This window comes from Gobio gobio (assembly GCF_949357685.1).
Source record: "Gobio gobio genome assembly, chromosome: 3".
Lineage (NCBI taxonomy): Eukaryota > Metazoa > Chordata > Actinopteri > Cypriniformes > Gobionidae > Gobio > Gobio gobio.
In genome coordinates, this window is record NC_137099.1 from 44,804,729 (window position 1) to 44,825,599 (window position 20,871).

The 20,871-nt window shown below is 38.5% G+C and overlaps 1 protein-coding gene across 12 annotated transcripts in view; it reads right to left on the reverse strand.

The window, feature by feature from the left end:
• The window catches only part of ctnnd1 (catenin (cadherin-associated protein), delta 1), a 45,191-nt gene that overhangs the window by 18,640 nt on the left and 5,680 nt on the right, over window positions 1-20,871 (reverse strand). For 7 of the 12 annotated variants that reach the window (XM_079812377.1, XM_079812379.1, XM_079812378.1 and 4 more), the window contains exons 2-4: window positions 5,692-5,843; window positions 3,429-3,500; window positions 73-198 (exon numbers count right to left, since the gene is read on the reverse strand). In XM_079812377.1, the coding sequence (XP_079668503.1) occupies window positions 73-198; window positions 3,429-3,500; window positions 5,692-5,838 (345 nt within the window). In that variant the 5' untranslated portion in view covers window positions 5,839-5,843. Of the gene's footprint in view, window positions 1-72; window positions 199-3,428; window positions 3,501-5,691; window positions 5,844-9,445; window positions 9,512-20,871 lie in introns of those variants that run through there. The other 5 variants (XM_079812372.1, XM_079812371.1, XM_079812373.1 and 2 more) reach the window with 2 other exon arrangements.

Below are 20,871 nucleotides of genomic sequence, written 5' to 3' on the forward strand. Positions count from 1 at the left end.
AAAGAAGTGAGGCCGTACTTGACAAAATAAAATCACCAGTTAAATTGTATTGTATGGCTACAGCAAACTTACTGTGGTCTCAGTGCGACGTGTGGTGCCGTCATCATTAGTTTCTAGTGAAATAATTGGCATAACTTCATGGGGGTCCTCCTCGACTGTGACCGACTCAACAATATGACCAGGGTCCAACATCCTGTACTGTAGCACAGGCGCACAAACAAAGAACAATAGTGAGCATAAGCCAAGAATAGGAAGTGTGTCCACTCACACAAACAAACCATCTGGCAATCACAGGTGTACATCAATGACGACACAATAGCAAGTTCGAATAGCAAAATAATTAAGTGTAAAACTATGCACAAAATTATCTTTTAAAGGTCCCATGGCATGAAATTTTCATTTTATGAGGTTTTTCAACATTAATATGAGTTCCCCTAGCCTGAATATTGTCCCCAAGTGGATAGAAATGTTGATCGGTGTAAACCCGAGTTCTGGCTGTCTTTCTCTGCCTTTGAGAAAATGACAGGCCAGACTAGCCAATCCTGAAGTCTCCTGGTTTGACGTCCAAGCAGGAACGGTTTCCTCCCTTTCCTCCGCCCAGAGAATCTGGCACGCCCATGCAAACGCTCCAGAGATCATTAACGTTACTTGTGAACGAGTGAACTGGCAGTTTCTCAGTGTTTGGATGTACAAATGAAAATAGAAGTCTTTCTTCAGTTCCTTCTGATCTGTGATCATTGATTTCTGATGTGTAGCTAATTATTTATTATTCGTGCACACGCTGTGGCTTCTCTCTCTCCAGACAGAACGGTGTTTTCGTGTTTTCTATCTTGTGAGTCAGTGTTTTGTACGTCCTCGTCGCGTCTATCTGTTCTAAAATGTGCATACAGTCTTTTCTGTTTAACATCAGCAGTAACATCTTTAGAGATAAACCTCACACACGCCGAAGCTCGGCCTTCAACATCCCCGACCCCCAGTACTGCATCTGGCCCACAGCGGAGGCACCAAACGCGGCGTGAGATTAAGCAGAAGGGGGGTAAGCGTGAGGGTATCTGGGCTAGGCTAGCCAGCTTTCCCCACAATAAACTGGATTACATTCGATTACTGCTGTTGTGTCTTTGTTTGCGCTGTGTAAGTTACTCAATGCGCATCACTGACGCTATTCATATGATTGGAACATATCTAGAAATAATGCTTTAATCAAACTTACTAACTCGTTCATCTCGCTGTAATGGTACATTGCATGTGTTACAAAGTTGGTAGAATAATGATGAAGAGGACTCGGTGTGACTGGGACTCGTGTTTATTCAGAACTCTGATACAAACACAATAAACTCGCGCTGACAGACAACGCTCTCATAACTCAGTAGTTACTATAAATAACTTTGTTAGCAATCGCTCCGTCTCCGTGATGTCCTGTTCGCGAACGAATCATTCTTTTGAATCGGTTCTTTTTAGTGAACCGAACCAGTTCACCAAATCGGACTGAATCGTTCTAAACGGTTCGCGTCTCGAGTCAGCGCTGATCCATAATTTACTAACTTTCTGACATGAGTGACAGCCCCTCTGACTAGAAATAAACTAATAACCTGAAGTATATTCTAGTAACTACAACAGTTCACCCTGAACTGAGACATGCTGAGAGAACTGATGAGAAGTGAACACAGGTCCATCTGTCTCTGGCAGACTCGTGCCTGCTCGTGCCTCGTTAAACCACGCCCCCTCCGCTCATTTAAAATGCAAAGATGTCAGCCAATCACAACAGTGGGCGTTTTTCCTGAAGTCTCACAGCAGACACGCCTCTTGAAGCAGGGCATTCAGCCACAGGGCAAACAGCAGTATAGACAAAATGCCTTTTATTTCTAAATTATGACATTTTATGATGTAAAAATCATACTAACAATATAAGTACACCTCAGGAAACACTATAAAATAATAGAAAAATGCCATGCCATGGGACCTTTAAGTATACGGACGCCCAGGATTCAACAGGAAGTGTTTGTGTCCAGACAAAGAAACAAAGACTACAGAACAAACAGAGATATCTGTCAATATCATTATCTGATCGCTTACTCCGTACACATGCATCAGTTGGATTAAAACTAAATTGTTTCTGAAGCGCAAGTAAAAAAATAAAAATAAAAACCTTGTGATTTATGTATAACGTGGTTCCCTATATTATTACAGGAAAACGTCATGTGATTACTGGGTCACTGCACTGGAGTGATCTTAAAATGTGTGCTGTATGAAATGCGAGAGAGCAATAAAAAGAACAGTGAACAGAAACAAAAGCTCATACAATAAATTTTAACACGCATAATTAAGCATGAAAATAACTGAAGGAAACACCTATTTGCTTAACGAATAAATCCAACGTATTCTTTTGGTTTCTCTACCCAATATAAAAAATATATATATTTAAATGTAGATATATCAATTATTTATTAAAATTTGTATATTTAAATGTTATACTTGGAATATATATAAAAATTACAAATGCAATGAAAATACAGGTATCGGTACTTGGCTGTTTTTACTAAAACATGCATTTTAGTGAACCAAATACATCGCCATCTGATAAAACGTATGTGCAGGTTACTTTTCTTGCGCACCCGAGTCAGTGTTGCTTTCACATTCACGTGAATAGCGGCACAGCTCGAGCGCAAATTAAACTCCAAAGACCACCTCCTTTAGGCAGTCTCGAATTCGGTACCCCTGAGCTCAGCTGAGCTTACATGACAGCTTTCACATTACCAATTCATGTGAACAGTGCCCCGTTTGGAACGCCCTCACATTTACGTCATGACATACAAGCATTATCTCACAAGTTCCGTTTTTCTGTCCAGAAAAGCATTAGTGCAAATGCAATTCTGATCTTATAAAACGGTTTAATAAAATAAATAAAGTTTATAGTGTGTCATTTTAGACAACATTGTGTTGTTTTTAGTCTGTTTTGCTGAGTTTTGTCAATGAAAATATAAAAGACAAAGCAGAACTGTTCATCTCCAATTGAGAGCAATACACAGTGGCATTTCTTTTCTGAATCCACATCTTGAACGAATTGGGTGAACCAATGATTTAATGGACCATAAAGAGAACCATTATGCATTTACCATTTTCATAAAGAGAACAATTTACTTAACTCCTGAATAAACAAATTATTAGACCGCCACCTACTGGCAGTTTCTCTATAATATAATTTTATATTTCCATATTAATAAAAACAAAAATTAAACAGTTCATCCAAAAATATTTTTTTCTAAAGCTACTGTTTGTAATGTCTATTTGATTTTTTGGGAGTATTTCTCAGCCAAATTTGATGTGCGATTAGATTAAATCGCCACATTGTGTAATTAGATTTAAAATGTTAAAATCGCTTGACAGCCCTAATAATAATCATCTTGCAAAACTGGATTTATTTTACTAACCTGAGTCCCGTTTATGTATCCCTCGTTTAATTTGAGCCGCTCTAACTCTGCATCACCAGTGACACGGCCGTTCTAGAGAAACAGAGAGAGAAAAATTATGACAGAAACAAAAACAGAGGAGGAAGGCGTCAAAGTGGCCAGTGACCATGGCGGTGAACATTCTAAACATTGCTAAACATTCAGAATGAGCACAGATTATGGCAGGACCTCTAGTAAATACTACTACAGCATATGAAAAACATGATCTTAATAATGTCCATGCAAAGGATAAACAACACTGAAGACACTAAAAACTCAAGTTAATGAGACAATTGCACAAGAGAAACATGACAGTGTTGCGGAAATGAATGATGGATGGATGGATGGATGGATGGATGGATGGATGAATGAACGAATGCCAGGAATGTGAAGGGGGTTGACCACTACCGGATAATATTACTCATGCTTTTACACAATGGCATGCAGTACCATTCACACTTAAAGCACAAATTTTCTATGCGCAAACCGGGAAAAGTGGGCTGTTGTACTATTCCCGGTCCACAGAGGGAGCCGTAAAAGTAGATGGTAATCCTAGCTGACAGTCGGGCTTGTGGGAACCTGTCAGCAGGTAGGAACTGAGCCTGCTCAGCATGTTAATATCTACACAACTATGTCAACAGAGAGGCGATATACACGATGGTGGCATTCCAAACACTGCTGACCAGCTTCTTATCGTGCGAGTGTGTGTGTGTTAGAAAGTGTGCTGGAGAAAGAACAGGAGCGATGATTTTTTTCTGAAGGAATAGTTCTCCCAAAAATAAATACCGTGTTATTTACTCACGGTTTCTTCAAGCCTACTAAAGCACGCGGTAGCTTTGTGCGATGAACAGATCAAAACTTCCATCCTTCTGTCATAGTTCTCAATATCATTTGCATTTGTGTGGAGCACGTCGAATTCAAATGTGGAGCATCCATGATGTCAAACGGCACTGGTTCTCATGCTTCGTATTTAAAATGTACACAAATGTAAATGACATATGAGAGCTATGACAGAAAAGTAAAGCTTTTCAATTCACTCAAATTTGGTGTTAAAAGAATATGAATGTGGCAGCCAGAATGTTTGGACTGCAGCATTATATGAGTTTGACATTTAAGTACCTGTTTATTATTTAATAAATAGTCCCCCAAAGTTCTCTGTAAGAGAACACTGTTGGAACCAGTGTCGTTACTGCTTTTTCAGTATATTAAATATATAAGTGGAAATATTACATAAAAATATTAGATATTAGATAAAACTTAATATTTAAAAACAATGTTGGCAAATAACTGAAATAAGTTTAACATACTAAAACTGACCTGATTGAAGGTAAAACTTAAAAAGGTAAAATTAAAGTATACAAAATCAAAATTATCTATTTTTTAGTTTAAGTACTCCTTCCAATTTTGTGAGATGTGTTAGTCTGATGTACCTGAGAGTCAGAAATAAGAAGTTGTGTGTGCAACTAACTAGCATGGAATGAAACTTTCAGAGTACCAACTTGCTTGCGCACAGTCGACGCCCTTAAAGGAGGGGGCGTGTCTAAGTAGATCATGCAACCAATCCAAGAAATCCTCTGGTCTACACAGTGAAGTAAAAGGAGAAATCTGAGATTAAGACGATACTTGATGTGTTCACGTTGAGCAAATTCCACGAAAAACAGAGCTTTCTGAAACCCTCTACACACAAGGGGAGACTCGTCTTACTAAACCGGTTTGTTATCTCTCCGCTCTCAGACATCAGCGGAAGGGGGTTTGGGTGTTGAGAAAGTTTCTGTGATAAGCGGGACATTCACCATGAGGACAGCGAGTAAACGGGAGAGAAACTCCTCTTCGTTGAAGAACATTCATTCGGCTAAGTCAAACAGACAGGTTAATGACACATGTACGATGTACAGACATGCGTTTGTGAGAATCAACAGGGTTGACATTCAAACAAACAACAAAAAAAGTGGTGAGACAAATTGATGACATGAAGAAACATGCAATGGAAACGTTGCTTTGCTAAGTGTGGCTTCAGAGCATTCTGTGATGCCACAAGACATGACGTGAATGATGACAAGAGGAAAGGATGCAAATGGTGGGTTCTGGGGACACTGAATGCAACGGTGAAGGATGGGTTAATCGCCATGCTCCTTGAGGTGCCAACTAGGACGCATTGGTGCAGAGTGCTGCGGCATGGGTGAGATATTGCAGGGTGATGATGCGGGGAATCCTGCTGCTGCGTGATTGGCTGGGAGGGCGTTACCTGCAGGGTGGGGAGGGGGCGGGGTAGGGTACCGGAGGGCCCCACGCTCCTCCTCTCCTCCTCCAGAGCTCGAGTCAGACGCTCAAACTGCATCTCCTGCTCTCGCACGGAGGCCAGGAGAGATGCTGCATTCTCACACTGCTCCATACACACTGAGAGAAAGAGGACAGGGGTTACACACTCGCATCATGAGACCGAGCGCCTTGCGCACTCCAGTGCCCTGAAAACAAAGAAACATGCGCTCCACGCAGTCAAACAGACAAACACATAGCTTGAGATGGTGTGCACCATGTGCCCCATGCGGCAAGCTAAATCAAGAAACGGTAACAGGGAGAGACAGAAAAGAAATGTGAGAGATAGAGAGAACATGAGAGGCAGAAAGTAAAAACTGTGAAAAGAGTGCGAGCAAGACAGGTGCTAACAAAGCGCTTCAGACGCAGGCGTGATCACGCTGCCACCACTGAGTGACAAAACAGAGGAAACCAGACCGGTTTCAAGCTCGCATATTATAGGAGAGTGATTCAGATGCTGTGTGAGAAGAGAGATCGTGTAGAGGCAAGTAGACGAGTGCAGACACAACAAGGAATAAGCCAAGGTCTATTCAAATCAAAAGGCTCCAAAGAAAAGTACTCCAGCTAAAAAAAAAAAAAGCCATAACTTGGCCTTTCTACTGTGGTGGCCTTTCCGGAGGCCATTTCACTGTCATATTTCACTGTTTTTGTGCTTAAGAAAATTCTGCCAACTCTAACTAGCACAGCATCGGTACCATGGCACAGTCAGTGATGGGATCATGTATTTATATAGTACTTCAAGTTTACCATATATATATATATATATATATATATATATATATATATATATATATATATATATATATATATATATATATATATATATATATATATATATATATATATATATATATATATATATATGATTAAAATATATGATTTTAAAGATAAAATGTGTAATATAGTAAAACCTTGCACAATGTGTGATTCCAACATGTTTCAGCAGAGTGCAATAAAATTGAAAATAAATTATTATTACCGCAATGCGTCCGGCTGTGTTTTAATGGGTTTTATGTTGTAATTTAAACAAAAAAAATTTGAAAAAAAGAGAAAATTTAGACCATGATGCTTTAAGATATTTGACGACCGAGATTAGTGCTGTCATTCAATATTTTTTAATTAAATTTTTTGTATTAAAAGTTAATAAAAAAATTTCACATTTTCCTGTAATAAAATTGCAATTTAAAAAAATATATTTAAAAAAAGCTGCATACATTTAAGTTTAATATATTTTTTGTAATACTTTCACATTTAAATCTCCAAAATAAACGTAGAAACAACAAAGACAGAATATTTTAAATATTAAATTAATGGCATCTTTTTACTAAGCACTATGAAAGAAGGCCAGTATAACCGATACCAATACTGCTACTGATGTCTCAATTTTTTCTCTCGATTTTTAGCCATTAATTATAGCCATTCAACATTACAGTATAATTGAAAGCTATCGACTAACATTTAATAGGCTTTACATTTAAAAAAATTTTAAATCAATCTTCACAAACCAACTGTTATAAAGGTCCCATTTAGCTGTGCCTTTAATATTTCAGGGTTCAATAAATGTATTGCTACAATCAATACATTGTTTTTGACCCATGTAAACAAACAAACGTAATTGTACATACAGAACACAGTGAAAAATGACAACAGTGTAAATATAGTAAACAACTGGATTAGGGATGCACCGATACCGATACCAGTACTCGGGTCTCGGTCCGATACTGTTGCAAAGTACTCGTACTCGTAAAACTACCCCGATACAACCGCACCCGATACCACTTTATGGCAACGCATCTTCGGATGCGGAGCCGCGCGGTACATAATTCGGCGTGCACACCCGCACACCGCGGTGCCAAGTGCAAAGGGGTCTCGGCTAGTGCGGACGCGGCGAGTATAAACCAAGCTTAACCGCTCGTGAGGCAGATACCTCTCGTTAGTGACTGCCGAAAGTGAAAGGCTGTTTAGTAGGGATGTGCGCAATGAGTAGCCTAACCCCGGTAGTATAACAAGCCTAAGCAAGCTTAATTGTTATACTAGTTTGACATGACTGTGTGTAAGCTTTCAAAATCCTCCTTCATCCGAGTGGAGTTTATCTGAAGCCTCCGCGAGCGCCAGAGAAAACCAACGCGCATGCAAAACCTGAGGTAAAATTCAATTATTTTATTTTGCTGCAGATATACACTTTTCAAAATAATATATTAATTCCAAGATATAACATTAACACGACATTAATTTAAACATAGCCTTTGTAAAAAATATATATTTAAAGCAAAACCTTAAATACAAAAAAAAATAAAAATGTAAACGACTAGTATTTTCCAAGTCGTCTTGCAGCAGCACTAACGTTTAATTGAGCTAAGGATGTGCGAGACTAGTCGGTGTCACACATTGTAGATGAAAACAGAAACAGGCTCATAGCTGATAATGCAGAGAAGCTTCTTTTCATCTCCAAAAAGGGCTGTATGGCTATGGTAACATATACTAATTTAATTCAGTTGCTCTGCTACCATGTTGTGTGGTACTGGAATCCACTGAATGTTACAGGTTACATCTATGTGAAATGGGCAGCAGTGCCATGTTTGTTTAGGAAAACACCAAGTTGAATGTTAAAATGTCAGCAACAGCATCAATTTGTGTATTTACTTTGTTACAGTCAGAAAGTGAAAAACATCTTATAAAAATAAAACATTGTTAGAAGAACTGTAATGGTATTAAGTACTCGGTATCAGCAAGTACCCAAATATAAGTACTTGTACTTGGTCTGAAGAAAAAAAAGTGGTATCGGTGCATCCCTAAACTGGATATAACGCAGCATAGTTTGAAATCAAGGATTTAAAGTTTGTCGATCTTGCGTCTCCAGTAACAACTGAACTCTTCTGTCCAGGGGCCCGTTCTTCGTACCTCGCTTAATACATCTAAGATGATTTGACAGATCCCAGATCTTTTAATCGTGATAACTGATGTCTGGCTAATTTGGTTCTTCAAACGGATTTGCGGATTGGATTAAAATATCTGGATTAAATGCAGCGATTGGCTGGCGTCAAGACAGCAACGTAATGACATCATGATTAAAAAGCCACCTGGCAAAAAACCCCACGAATTTCTGAACCTTTATAAGGAAACAGCCAAACCAACATAAAAGTTATAATAGATAAATGGTAAATGTTTTTTTTTTTTTTTTTTACATGATTACCAATTATTTATATTCACGATTTTATACAGTATTTGTACACCCTTTACATTTTTATTTCAATGTTGTAATTTAATTTTTTTTATTTGAAGCAGATTTGTAACGTGACAGTATGTACGTTTTTTATGGATCAAGATCAAATTATCCTCTCTTGCGCTGCATCAAGCCACTCCCATAATATCCGTGATCACAATGCACGGCTCAGATTAACTGTACAACATGTGTAAACCAATAAAAACAATTATATAAAGCAATTATTCCATCACAAATAAATCGCTCAATCAAGTGGCTGTGTCTATAGTATTATACATTCTCATATACAATATAAAAATATTATATTATTTAAAATTATTATTATTGCCCCTGGTTCAGTAATGCACTCTTGTAATAAAGTAGCAGTGGCTGGGACAGATTTTAAGTATCACCTCAAGATGCAATCTAATCCTGTTTACATGAAATAAACCTGCTCCCGAGTAGGTTTAAGCTTACGGACCTGTTACTATGACAGCAAGTCCAGGATGAGCTTCGAAGAACCAAACAATGCAAGATCATGTCAAATCGTCATCATATCCAGCAAACTGAGTTAGCGAGGTACGAAGAACGGGCCCCAGGACATATTATTTGTTACTAAACATAGCTCTCTTGTAAGAACCTCTCACTGGAACTTATCGTGACATCAGTAGCGTACTGTATAAATAACTTATGTGACTTCACGCTGCATTTGCTCATTAACACTAGCTATCTGGGTGAGGTGCAAATGCTGCGTGTGAACAGCAGGTGGGAAAAAAAACGAGCACTGGAGAGCTGATCCGAGCACGGATTTCAGCACAGTGATGCACTCTGAAACATAACTGATGTCATACACAGGAAGATGAGTCAATCCGAGCTACAGGTTGAGGTTTAAAAGCTTCCTGGGAAGAACTACCTAGAAAGAGAAGGCATGATGGCTTGGCACAATGTATATTAGCTTACAATTATGACAATAAAGGGAAGAAAGTGAGAAAATATTTTAGGGAACAAACTATTTCCGATCATTTACAACTGAACTTCCCAAATGCTCAAGATTACAGTTAAAGCCAAAGTGAAAGAAACAAGCACATAGCTGCACCTGCCCTTGTCCATGAATCATTACTATGCTTCATTGCAAAAGATAATCAAAACATAAAAAACATGCACAAACAGGTGTTTGTGTGAGTGTGCACCAAATGGAAAAATACTTTTTTTTTTAATCCAAAACTGCCACAAAACAAGTGATAAACAGGCAAACGTGATAACCAAATTCCCCCAATGCTCACCTGCATGAAAGTACAACCAGTTAACGGTTTACAGGAATAGTTCACACAAACAATTAAATTCTGCCAACATTTACTCATCCCCATACCATTACTACTGTACTATGACCAAAGTCATATCTGGTAGTGGGTTGACCGATATGGATTAGCAGGGTGGCCGATATAAGCCAATAATTTTACACTATTAGTAAAATACCTAACGTAAATTAAACATGTATCATTTCAGCAAAGACATTTACATTTCAATTTATATTTAAAAATCATTTGAACTGTTAAATAAATCGATTTATACTTTAGAAAAGAACTTGGGTGTTCTTCGTGATTCAGTTAACCCAAGTATTTTTAACGTAGTAGTAGCGATGCACCGATACCTTTGTCATAACAGGTCCGATTCAGATACTGAAAATTCTGAATACCAGCCAATAATACAGATCTGATACCGGAGCCGTTTTTCTTAATCATTGGAGAATATCTATATCTCTGTGTGCATGGAACTGATGATCAATCTTTGTGTGTTAAACACAATCCACTAAATACCAGGGAAGGCACTAGGCCTATTTTAAGCACACTGTGTGATTTATAGTAGTCCTTTACGATTGTTCCATGTCAGACTGTACGAACATGAACCCCGCGCTGTAAGCCAGATCACACTGTAAGATCCAAGTTGTCATTAATGTCAGACTGCATCAATATTCAAGGCGCGTTAAATACGGATGCATACAAGAAAACTCGTCCGGAGTTATATAAATCAATGACGAGTTCGGTGACAGTGAGCTGCATTACACGCGGGATTGAAATGGTGGCTAAAAAGAAAATCTCTAGCGCTCATTTTAGTCATGGTTTGTCTTGAAAAACTAAGACAATATGACGGTCGTCGTAGAAGTCAACCTACAGGACTGTGCGCCAAATCTTCGGAAACTGTCAGAACTTCGTCTGAGGTCAAATTTGATCACAACGGTCATTAATCAGCTGTCTGAGAACATGTCAAACTAGCGATCAAAGACTTCAGATTTCAGCCTAGGATCAGAGGAATCTTAGGATTTGCTAAATTTGTCTCAGACGGCCAAAATCGCACCGTGTGCACCGGGCTTTAGGGAGGATTTAGCCTTATAACAGCCCCCCTAAAATAGGATGGATATAGTGCAGAATAGTTAGAAATCAAAGATTTCAAGTTTGACACGTTTGTGCGTGTCCAGTGAAAGCCAAACTTTGTCTCTCCAAGTCAAAGCTCGCAATGCAACCTTTGCATTTTCATAATGGAGAATAGGGAACAAAGCCTCACAATCACAAATGAGAGACAAAAGCTTTGAGTGATGGAAAGGTTATCAGTGAATAAAATGCTTAAATTTCAGCTTCAGAACACTTTGGAACAACATGAGGTTGAGTAAATATGGACAGTATTTGTGTCTTCATAAAACTGAAGTATGAAGCATGAGCCATATGGACATTAGTCTACTTTAGTCATTTAGGGTGCTTGGAAAAGGGTATAGAAAAGAACAGCATGAACATTCTTCAGAACATCTTAGAATGTGTTCCATTCAACAACGTCATCCACCCGTGAGTAAATAACCGTTCGTTTTAAGTGGATCACAAGTCGCATAACACCTAGTCAAAGCACTCCAAAACAGGTGGATCTTTATAGGAATACTGAATCAAAGACCTGGTATAATTAAAGTCAGCATGAAACCGCTTCCTATCCCAAACAAAGTAGGGTGGGACTTGATGTTGTCCATCAGGAAATGACTGGATCATTGGAGGGTTGTGGTTTGCCATTGCCGTGATGTCATGCGAGTGACAGGCTGTCCCGCCCTTGCACCAGTAAAACATGTCATCAGAGAAGAGATTCAGATTATGAGGACACATGACTATAAAAAAAATCATGTGCATTGATAAATCATGTATAATACAGCAATATTCAATTTTTTAAAAAAACTATGGCAGTTTAAATGGACTAATCTTGGCTTTGAATCTTTATCTACGGATCTGCAGGGATTTGAACCTTCCCTACATCTGCAAGAAACCAACTGCAAAAATAAAGCATTTATATGCATCCGCTAAAGTATAAACAGAAAAACTACTGTGCATGTCAGAAACTTTTTTTAAGGAGACCACAAAAGCACAACAATCCAAGAGCGAAAAAGAATCCCCAAAACACACAGTGGCTATCATGAGAGCGGGATTGAAATGGAAGCAAGCAGGAGTCAAGGCCAAAATGTCCAAAACAGCAGCATAGGAAAAGCTCCGCCCCACCGACTGCTGTACCCACTGATGATTCAGGCAGCAAACTCAACCCAGCACACGAGCGCTCTCCTCTCTCTCGCCACACAACGGCGTACGAGCGAGAGAGAGAGAGATAGAGAGGAAATATTTGCAGCTGTCTGCTTAGTGGTTAACAGAACAATAGCAAATGTGTGTCCACTACAGAGAATCGGTTGAGAGAGGGACAGCAGCGGGGTGTGCATATGCCGTGGTGACTTTAGTTTGCTGGGGGGGGTGTGGGTGGGTGTGATCGCATTGTCCTTGAAAACACAGACGCAGCAGTCGGTTTCAACTAGGACTGAAACTGTTTTTCCAACTCTCTTCGACTTCCCTCCCCACAAAGCAAACAGACTCTCGTAGAAAGCGAGGAATGAGCACGCACACACACACACACATTCCAGCTCGTATTGTGGCATGTCAGATCCTGTCTCAGCTCCTCTGGCAGCTTGAAAATAACTGGAACACATTTCCCTTCCTTTTTCCTTATATGTCGCTCTTTCGCTGCATTCTCGATGACATATGTCCTCATTCTTTCCCTAAGCATCTGATTGAAGAGTGTGTAACCGATGACTCATTCACATCTCAGACCGTTTCGCTCCGATGCATGCATCATTTAGACAACAAAGACTTCTGATGGACTCTTCATAAAGTACAACACAGAAGGGTGTGTCTAAACTATATGTAATATACGGCTCTTAGTAGACTTTGATTAGACAATCCCAACATTTCGTGGTCAAATATTTTTGCATTTATGTAATGTTACTTTTGTATCACTCTGTGGTCTCGGTCCATTATCATTTTAACTTGCATCATTATTTCCGGTGCATTTGTTCATATAGCAAGTCGTTTGTAAAGTGTGCTAATGTACAGTAAGCTGGACATCATTACAAAATAAACCCTATTCATGATGACAGAATGGATGTTTGTTTTTTCCACGATAATGACCAGCAGAAAGCATTAATATTAACAAAACTCCTTAATTGTAATCTTTGGGTACGATTATTACAAACAACATGTCCATGATTGGTTACTAGGGCAGGGTATTCACGACTAATTTCACGATTCGATTTCAATTTTGATTATTTTGGATATGGATAGAGATATAGATCAGATACAGTACATGGCAAATTTTCTTGAAGAAAAATAATCTCTCAACTAATGCTGTAAACTATACATGATTGTCAGTTGGTGGTAATATTGAAGGTTAAATTAAATTTGTATACAAACACTTAAATTACACTCAAGGATGTTTTTTTATAATAATAAAGTTAGAATACTAACTTAATTACAATCCAATTCAAACATTTAAATGGTGGCTGTCATAACTTTACTGATTTCTTCAAACACGCATTAAATATTGAAGAACATTAAACATTATAATGAATATCAAATGTGGTGCATATATTTATCAAAATGCTCCTAGAGTGAATTTTCTAGCTGACTAACAAGTTTGTGGTTACTGGATATGGTTTTTCTGAGGTAAATGTGACTAGGGCTGCAACTAACGATTATTTTGATAATCCATTAGTTGGCCGATTATTTTTCCAATTAATCGGATAAGAGCCCTTTTTTTACTGACAACACACACTATTCCACATCCTGCCCAATGCTGTCCTTCAAACAATCATGTCAGCTGAGTGCTATGAAAACATACATGGTGAATATTAGGGGTGTAAGAAAATAGATACACGTGAATATCGCGATATTATGTTTGGCAATTCTGTATCGATTGCGTCCAACACTCGTGGCTTTGTGTTTGGCTTAAACCAGACTGTATAAAACCCAACCGCTAGATGGCAGTGTTATCTCAGAACGTAACTGACGCGGAGCCGGAGAAGCACAAGGTGAAGGTGCGTGCCTCGCTAGTGTTTGTAGTAGCAAACCCAGCTCACAAGACGATAGAATTATTCCCTCGGTATACAGAGCTGAAGTGTGGACTCATTTTGGCTTCAGCTATAAAGAAGCCACTAAGGAAATCGAGGAGCCATTTTGTTTGCCAAGTTAAAATACAATACTCGGGAAACGCATTGAATCTGAGAGCTCACTTAACATCCCGACGTCATCCTTGCTGCCGCTGCTGAGAAGCGTTTCGCTAGAATATGTACAGCACGTTTTCCTCTCAGTAACAAAATAAACACAACAAAATTAACAGCGGTGGCAGCAGAACGAAAGCATCTGATCATAGCAATGTGGATATGAATGCACCAGCTCTGCAGTTCAGTACTTTAAATAGCACTTTATACAATAGACTGCTTTAAAGCAAACAGCTTTACAGTATTAAATATAAGACAAACAGTCATGGAATGGACTATGCACTCTGTTGTTAAAGGTCCCATGGCATGGCATTTTTCTATTATTTTATAATGTTTCCTGAGGTGTACTTATATTGTTAGTATGACTTTTACATCATAAAATGTCATAATTTAGAAATAAAAGGCATTTTTTCAATATTGCTGTTTGCCCTGTGGCTGAATGCCATGCTTCAAGAGGTGTGTCTGCTGTGAGACTTCAGTAAAAACGCCCACTGTTGTGATTGGCTGACATCTTTGCATTTTAAATGAGCGGAGGGGGCGTGGTTTAACTTGGTCTATGAGGCACGAGCAGGCACGAGCTGCTGCCAGAGAGACGGATGGACCTGAGTTCACTTCACATCAGTTCTCAGCATGTCTGAACTGTTGTAGTTACAGCATATACTTCAGGTTATTAGTCTATTTCTAGTCGGAGGGACTGTCACTCATGTCAGAAAGTTAGTAACTTTAGTAAATTATGGATCAGCGCTGACTGGAGACGCGAACCGTTTAGAACGATTCAGTCCGATTTGGTGAACTGATTCGGTTCACTAAAAAGAACCGGTTCAAAAGAAAGATCGTTCGCGAACCGGACATCACTAATGTACCTGAGATGGAGCTCAGCGATTGCTAACAAAGTTATTTATAGTAACTACTGAGTTATGAGAGCGCTGTCAGTCAGCGCGAGTTTATTGTGTTTGTATCTGAGAGTTCTGAATAAACACGAGTCCCAGTCACACCGAGTCCGTCTTCATCATTATTACCAACTTTGTAACACATGCAAAGTACCATTACAGCTGTCGAGATGAACGAGTTAAAAGTAACTTCTAACTTCTGAATTCAGTACTTCATAGTTCACAGTCTTTGTAATGTGTTTCAGCAATACATTTCTAACATTTATAATGTGTTTAGAAACAAATCTCAGAATTGCCTTTACAGGGACTTTAAACAGGGTTATTGTAGTTATTCCATGGTAACCAAATTAACCATAGTTTTGCTTCAATCCATAGTTTAACTATGGTATTCGTGTGGTTATACAAATGGTAATCAATACACCAAAAAAAAAACATGGCTTTACTATCTAATAGAACCATGGTTAATTTTTGTAAGGGTATATCGGTGCTATACATTATGCGCAAAAAAAAAAAAGTTACAACGCAAAAGGACAGTTTAAATCCCTACATCACAAACTCAGTGTTACCAGATAAGAGGAATGTTCTGCAGGAACACACATTCGCTATGGACAAAGTAACCTGTTACTGTCATTTATCCTGTAGAAACGTCTTTTTATATTAATATTCAATTACGCAATGTTATCCCTTTACGGTTACTACTTTAAACTTACTCTGAGGCGTTACTGCGATCTGTCACGCCACATTAAACAGCGCCAAAGCAGCATTATTTTAATTAAAATGGATGTAATTTGAAATCTGAGACAGTGTTTCATATCAAAAGTAAAAAAGCACAAAGATTAGTGGGATTTATTGGATAGGAGGCATGTTACAATGTTCCGTACAATGTCATCAACTGAAACAGGATAGACCAATCGATTCTTGGGATTTAAGAACCGATATTGGTTCGTAAAAATGAGAATCGATTAAAATCAAGAAATCAATATTTTTTTACCCAGCCCTATTGGTTACATGTACGTGATTTCTGATAGAGGAACTTTCCCAAAAAAATTGGATTGTGGTGTCCAAAAAAAGGTTAATTCAAATGAAAGTCAGGGCTGGACGATATGGACAATTTATATCACGATATATTACCCAAAAATGAAAATTCTGTCATCATTTACTCACCCTCAAGTTGTTCCAAACCTGTACGAGTGTCTTTGTTCTGCTGAACACAAAAGATGATATTTTGAAGAATGTTTGTAACCAAGCAGAGAGAGCAACCATTGACTACCATAGTAAGGGGAAAAAAATACTATGGTAGTCAATAGTTGCTCTCTCTGCTTGGTTACAAACATTCTTCAAAATATCATCTTTTGTGTTCAACAGAACAAAGACACTCATACAGGTTTGGAACAACTTGAGGGTGAGTAAATTACAGAATTTTCCTTTTTGGGTGAACTATCCCTTTAATTTCAGTCGATACGATATAATTCCGATATCGCTATGAACTATATAAAAGCCTCAGTCACTCCAGCTGATGGTGACGTCACGTGCATACCCTCAATACAGAGCGGCATAAAGCACTTATGCGCATCCCGTGTGCAGAATGATGCGCTTGAAGCAACACAGGGTCACAGCGTGCAGCGCTCCTATGCAACAGTTTATTGAGCATTTTCTTTTAACATTCAGTGTAAAGAACGATTCACAGCGCTCTATTCTCCTTATATGCAAAACCACAGACCTTTATCTACTGAAGCACAAAAAATAAATAAAAGACGACTCAATTCAGAGGCCTATTTGTGCTCTATTTCAGATGAGTGTGCGCTGCTTTTTACTAGGCTTTAAACAGGAGCATATGATAAACTTTCGTGAAGCACTGTCACTTTTTCTGTCATTCCCCACTTTGGAGGTAGTGAAGGGTTCCGAGCCCCACCTGTCCCCAATCGCCCCAACAAAGTTTTTCCAAACTATCGGTATCGGCATTTATGATTGCCGATAAATGAATATTTGACAAAATTATAAAAACGGACGAAACACCACTCAACCACATTATGAGTGTTGGCGTTTCATAGTTTTTATACATTTTATTTATCAGAACTTTAATATATTTTTATGTTCCTCTGTTCTGTTGTGACCATAATGCAGTTTAAAAATAAACTTGTTTGTTTTATCACATTATTTTAGAGAGGCTGAGGGATCATGAATAACTACAAATAACTAATGTAAGGGAAATGTATATGCGTTTCTGTGTAAGAGAATGTGTTTTGCCATTTAAAAACCTTCATAAATTATCTTGATTTTGATCTATAACGTGAGATGGGCGCCTATGTTTGTTTGCGTCACCGTTCAGAGAGTCCTGTCAGTCGGATTCGCGTGAATTTATCAGTTTCTCCCGAAACACATGCAAGTAAGTGACCGGTGAACTGGGAGAAGAATAGAGTAAACTTTTTAGGTACTTACACTATGTGTATCTGATATGAATAAAACGTCAGCAAATTATTTTTGAATGGATTGTTATTGCTGCTTCTAGTGACACCAGTGTGTGGGCCTATTTTACAAACTCTAAATGTATTGTTTTACTAGTAGGCCTACTTATGTGTATTTAAATGTTTGAAACCTAAAATAAACATTATGTGGTTGAAAACAATGCATGATATGTCAAGTCACCTTAATTTATTTAGCGCTTTTTACAACACGGATTGCTTCAAAGCTTTATAATCGGAAATAGGCTACATTTAGCTTTAGAAGAAAAGCTAAAGTAGGTTTCAAGCACTGAGCGAGTGCTTTTATTATCAAGCACTGAGGCCCTAGCCCAGCCCGTGTCCGACAGCTTATCAAAATTTTCAGCCTGAGTCTGACTGAAGCCAGTGTTTTTCTTTCCTTCTATTTTTTATCCTCCCTGTTAGGCCTACACATTGTTGCAGCCATTAAAATAGTTCAGTTTTGTTTTTAATGTCAAAGTAGTTATATTTCGTTTTGTTTCTTTATTAAGTTAATTTAGAAAAATGTTTGAAGCATTCTTTTGTTTTAATTAAAGTAACAGCGGCCAGCAGCCGACAGTGAGTTAACCACATGTTTGATCAATTTAGCCTCTCAAATCAACACTGGATTTGTCTCTTGCTTATAATAAAATCCATAGATATAAAACATTTCAAGCATCACAATGTTAATTTAAACGTTTAGCCTAAAATATGTATTTTTTTACAAGCTGAGGCAGGCTGCTCGCAAAGGCGCTCACAAACAAAATGGGCTGATTGAAAAAAAAAAAACATGCTGTTTGTCTTACCATACACCTCTCTACAAAATGAATATAAATCCAATCTTCAATTCCCGGCCTGAGCTATATGCACATTTAACGGAGTTTGAACGTCAACGAAAGCAACAGATGAGCTGCATTATATCAGCTCATTTCAAGATCAAAGACCGCAATATGAGAGACCGACCTGAGCACTGGTAAGAGCATTTAGTCTCATTCGTTTTAATTAAGATGATTGTGTTTTTGAGCATCTAAGACATAGCCTATTTTCAGTTACACTTGCGGCGATGCGTTGCATAGCGCCAGCCCCACGCCACTCTACACAGTGTGCGAGCGTCTTGACAGTCGTGGTGTCAAGGTCTCATGATGTTTCCACCAGTGCAGCACATCTCATCTTAGGAGCACCGAAATAAAAATCCCACATGTGGGACCGCTCAAAAGGGTAAAGATGGGCTCAAAAAAAGACCAAATTTCCTCCCGTTTGTCTATTCCCCACCAGTAGGGCGCACCCCACACCTTGAGTAACGCTGACATAGACTGACATTGTGTGAAAATGTGGAGAGAGTTTTAAAACAAATGTGCCTCTTAAATGCATAAATAGCCTACCAACACGTATCGATTTTTAATGCTTGGCATCGATGCATTGTATTGTTACACCCTGCGCATCACACTGAGACCTGTAGTTTAAATATCAGATCTTATACAGCCGAACCACTTCCACGCCACTGAATTAGGCTTTCCTCTGCCTTCTCCTTACTTGTGGACTCATTTTGTAACTAAAACTTGCCGCGTTGGATCTTGCTGTTAGATCCTACTACTGCTGCTGAGCACTGGCTGCGTTTTTGTGGCGTACGTCATCAAGCAAGTAGCCAATTGTGTTCTGCTCTTTCTGACGGCTGCGCCCTGAACGTCAAGTCAGTGAGAAATGCTGTAATGTAGGGCTGTAACGATTTGACCAAAAATAAAAACCTAGATTAATTGAACATTTTACCTCGCTTACGATTAATGAACGATTTTGCTTTTTTTTGTTTTTGCTTTCCTTTTTTCCCTCATTGTTAACTGATAAGGTTTGTACTGTGAATATTTTCTACTATTAAAAAGGTAGGATATTTTTTTGTAAGGAAAAAGTGCATTTCTTTGTGATTTTAAAATACTTGAAGAACTGTTCACTTTTCAGCAGTTATTGTCTATGGGGCAGATTTCTGTTTGTTGGACATCAGATAAATTAGCACAGGCCTACATTACATTTATTTGAATGCATTAATGAGGGAGTGATTGTGTGTGCGAATTAGTCATACCGTCTCTATTAATTATGAAGCTGTGGTTGAGTTTCTAAGCTACTTTACTGATAAATCACAGGGCAGCGTTGACAATGAGTTACCGCGCTGCTCTCTGCGCGCGTTCTTCACGTGAAGTGCGAGCTACTGTCTGTGAGTGTTCGTGTGTCACAATATATCAGGCATTAGTTCAACAAAATACACATCTGATGGTCTAAAATCGCTTCAGTGTTCAAACTGGCAGGCCTTAAAACACATACAAATGATAAAGCTTTGTGAGGACGCAAGTGAACGTGATCTGGCTTCGGGGCTTGCGTGCGCTGTCTCTGTGTGTATCAATAAGAACGACGATTAACTGACCTGTATAAAACATGCAATTACCATAGTAATTGTGAGCATCTATAAACAAAGATAACTGTTGTAACTAATTTCCGTGAAAGATGCAGAGTACTGCATCTTTCTGCAAACTGCACTTGATGTGACTGACAGGGCGGAGTCACGTGACTATGGGAAATTTACGTTGATTAGAGGTTCTATATTTCGGTTCCGATTAATCGCCCAGCCCTACTGTAATGTATGGAAATATCGAAATTGTGTTTAAAAATCATATCACCATTATTGAAAAAAATTATGCCGCAATATATATTGATATTGAATTATTGTCCAGCCCTAATGAAAGAGGTTGCAAAAAATAGTCAAGTCACAATCTAACAGACGTAGCGAAACACCATTTCTTCCATATTGTGATGTACATCAGAGTAAAAATGATCATCAATTTAGATCAACCCATCGGTTGTTGACTAGATGGAGGCAGATATGAACATGACCTTGTGGTCGACTGAAAGAAAGGAGCCTGTGTACATTATGTGTACGTGTTAAGTTCTTTTGTTACAAAGGAAGACTGAGTCATATAATTTTGATGAAACATTACAA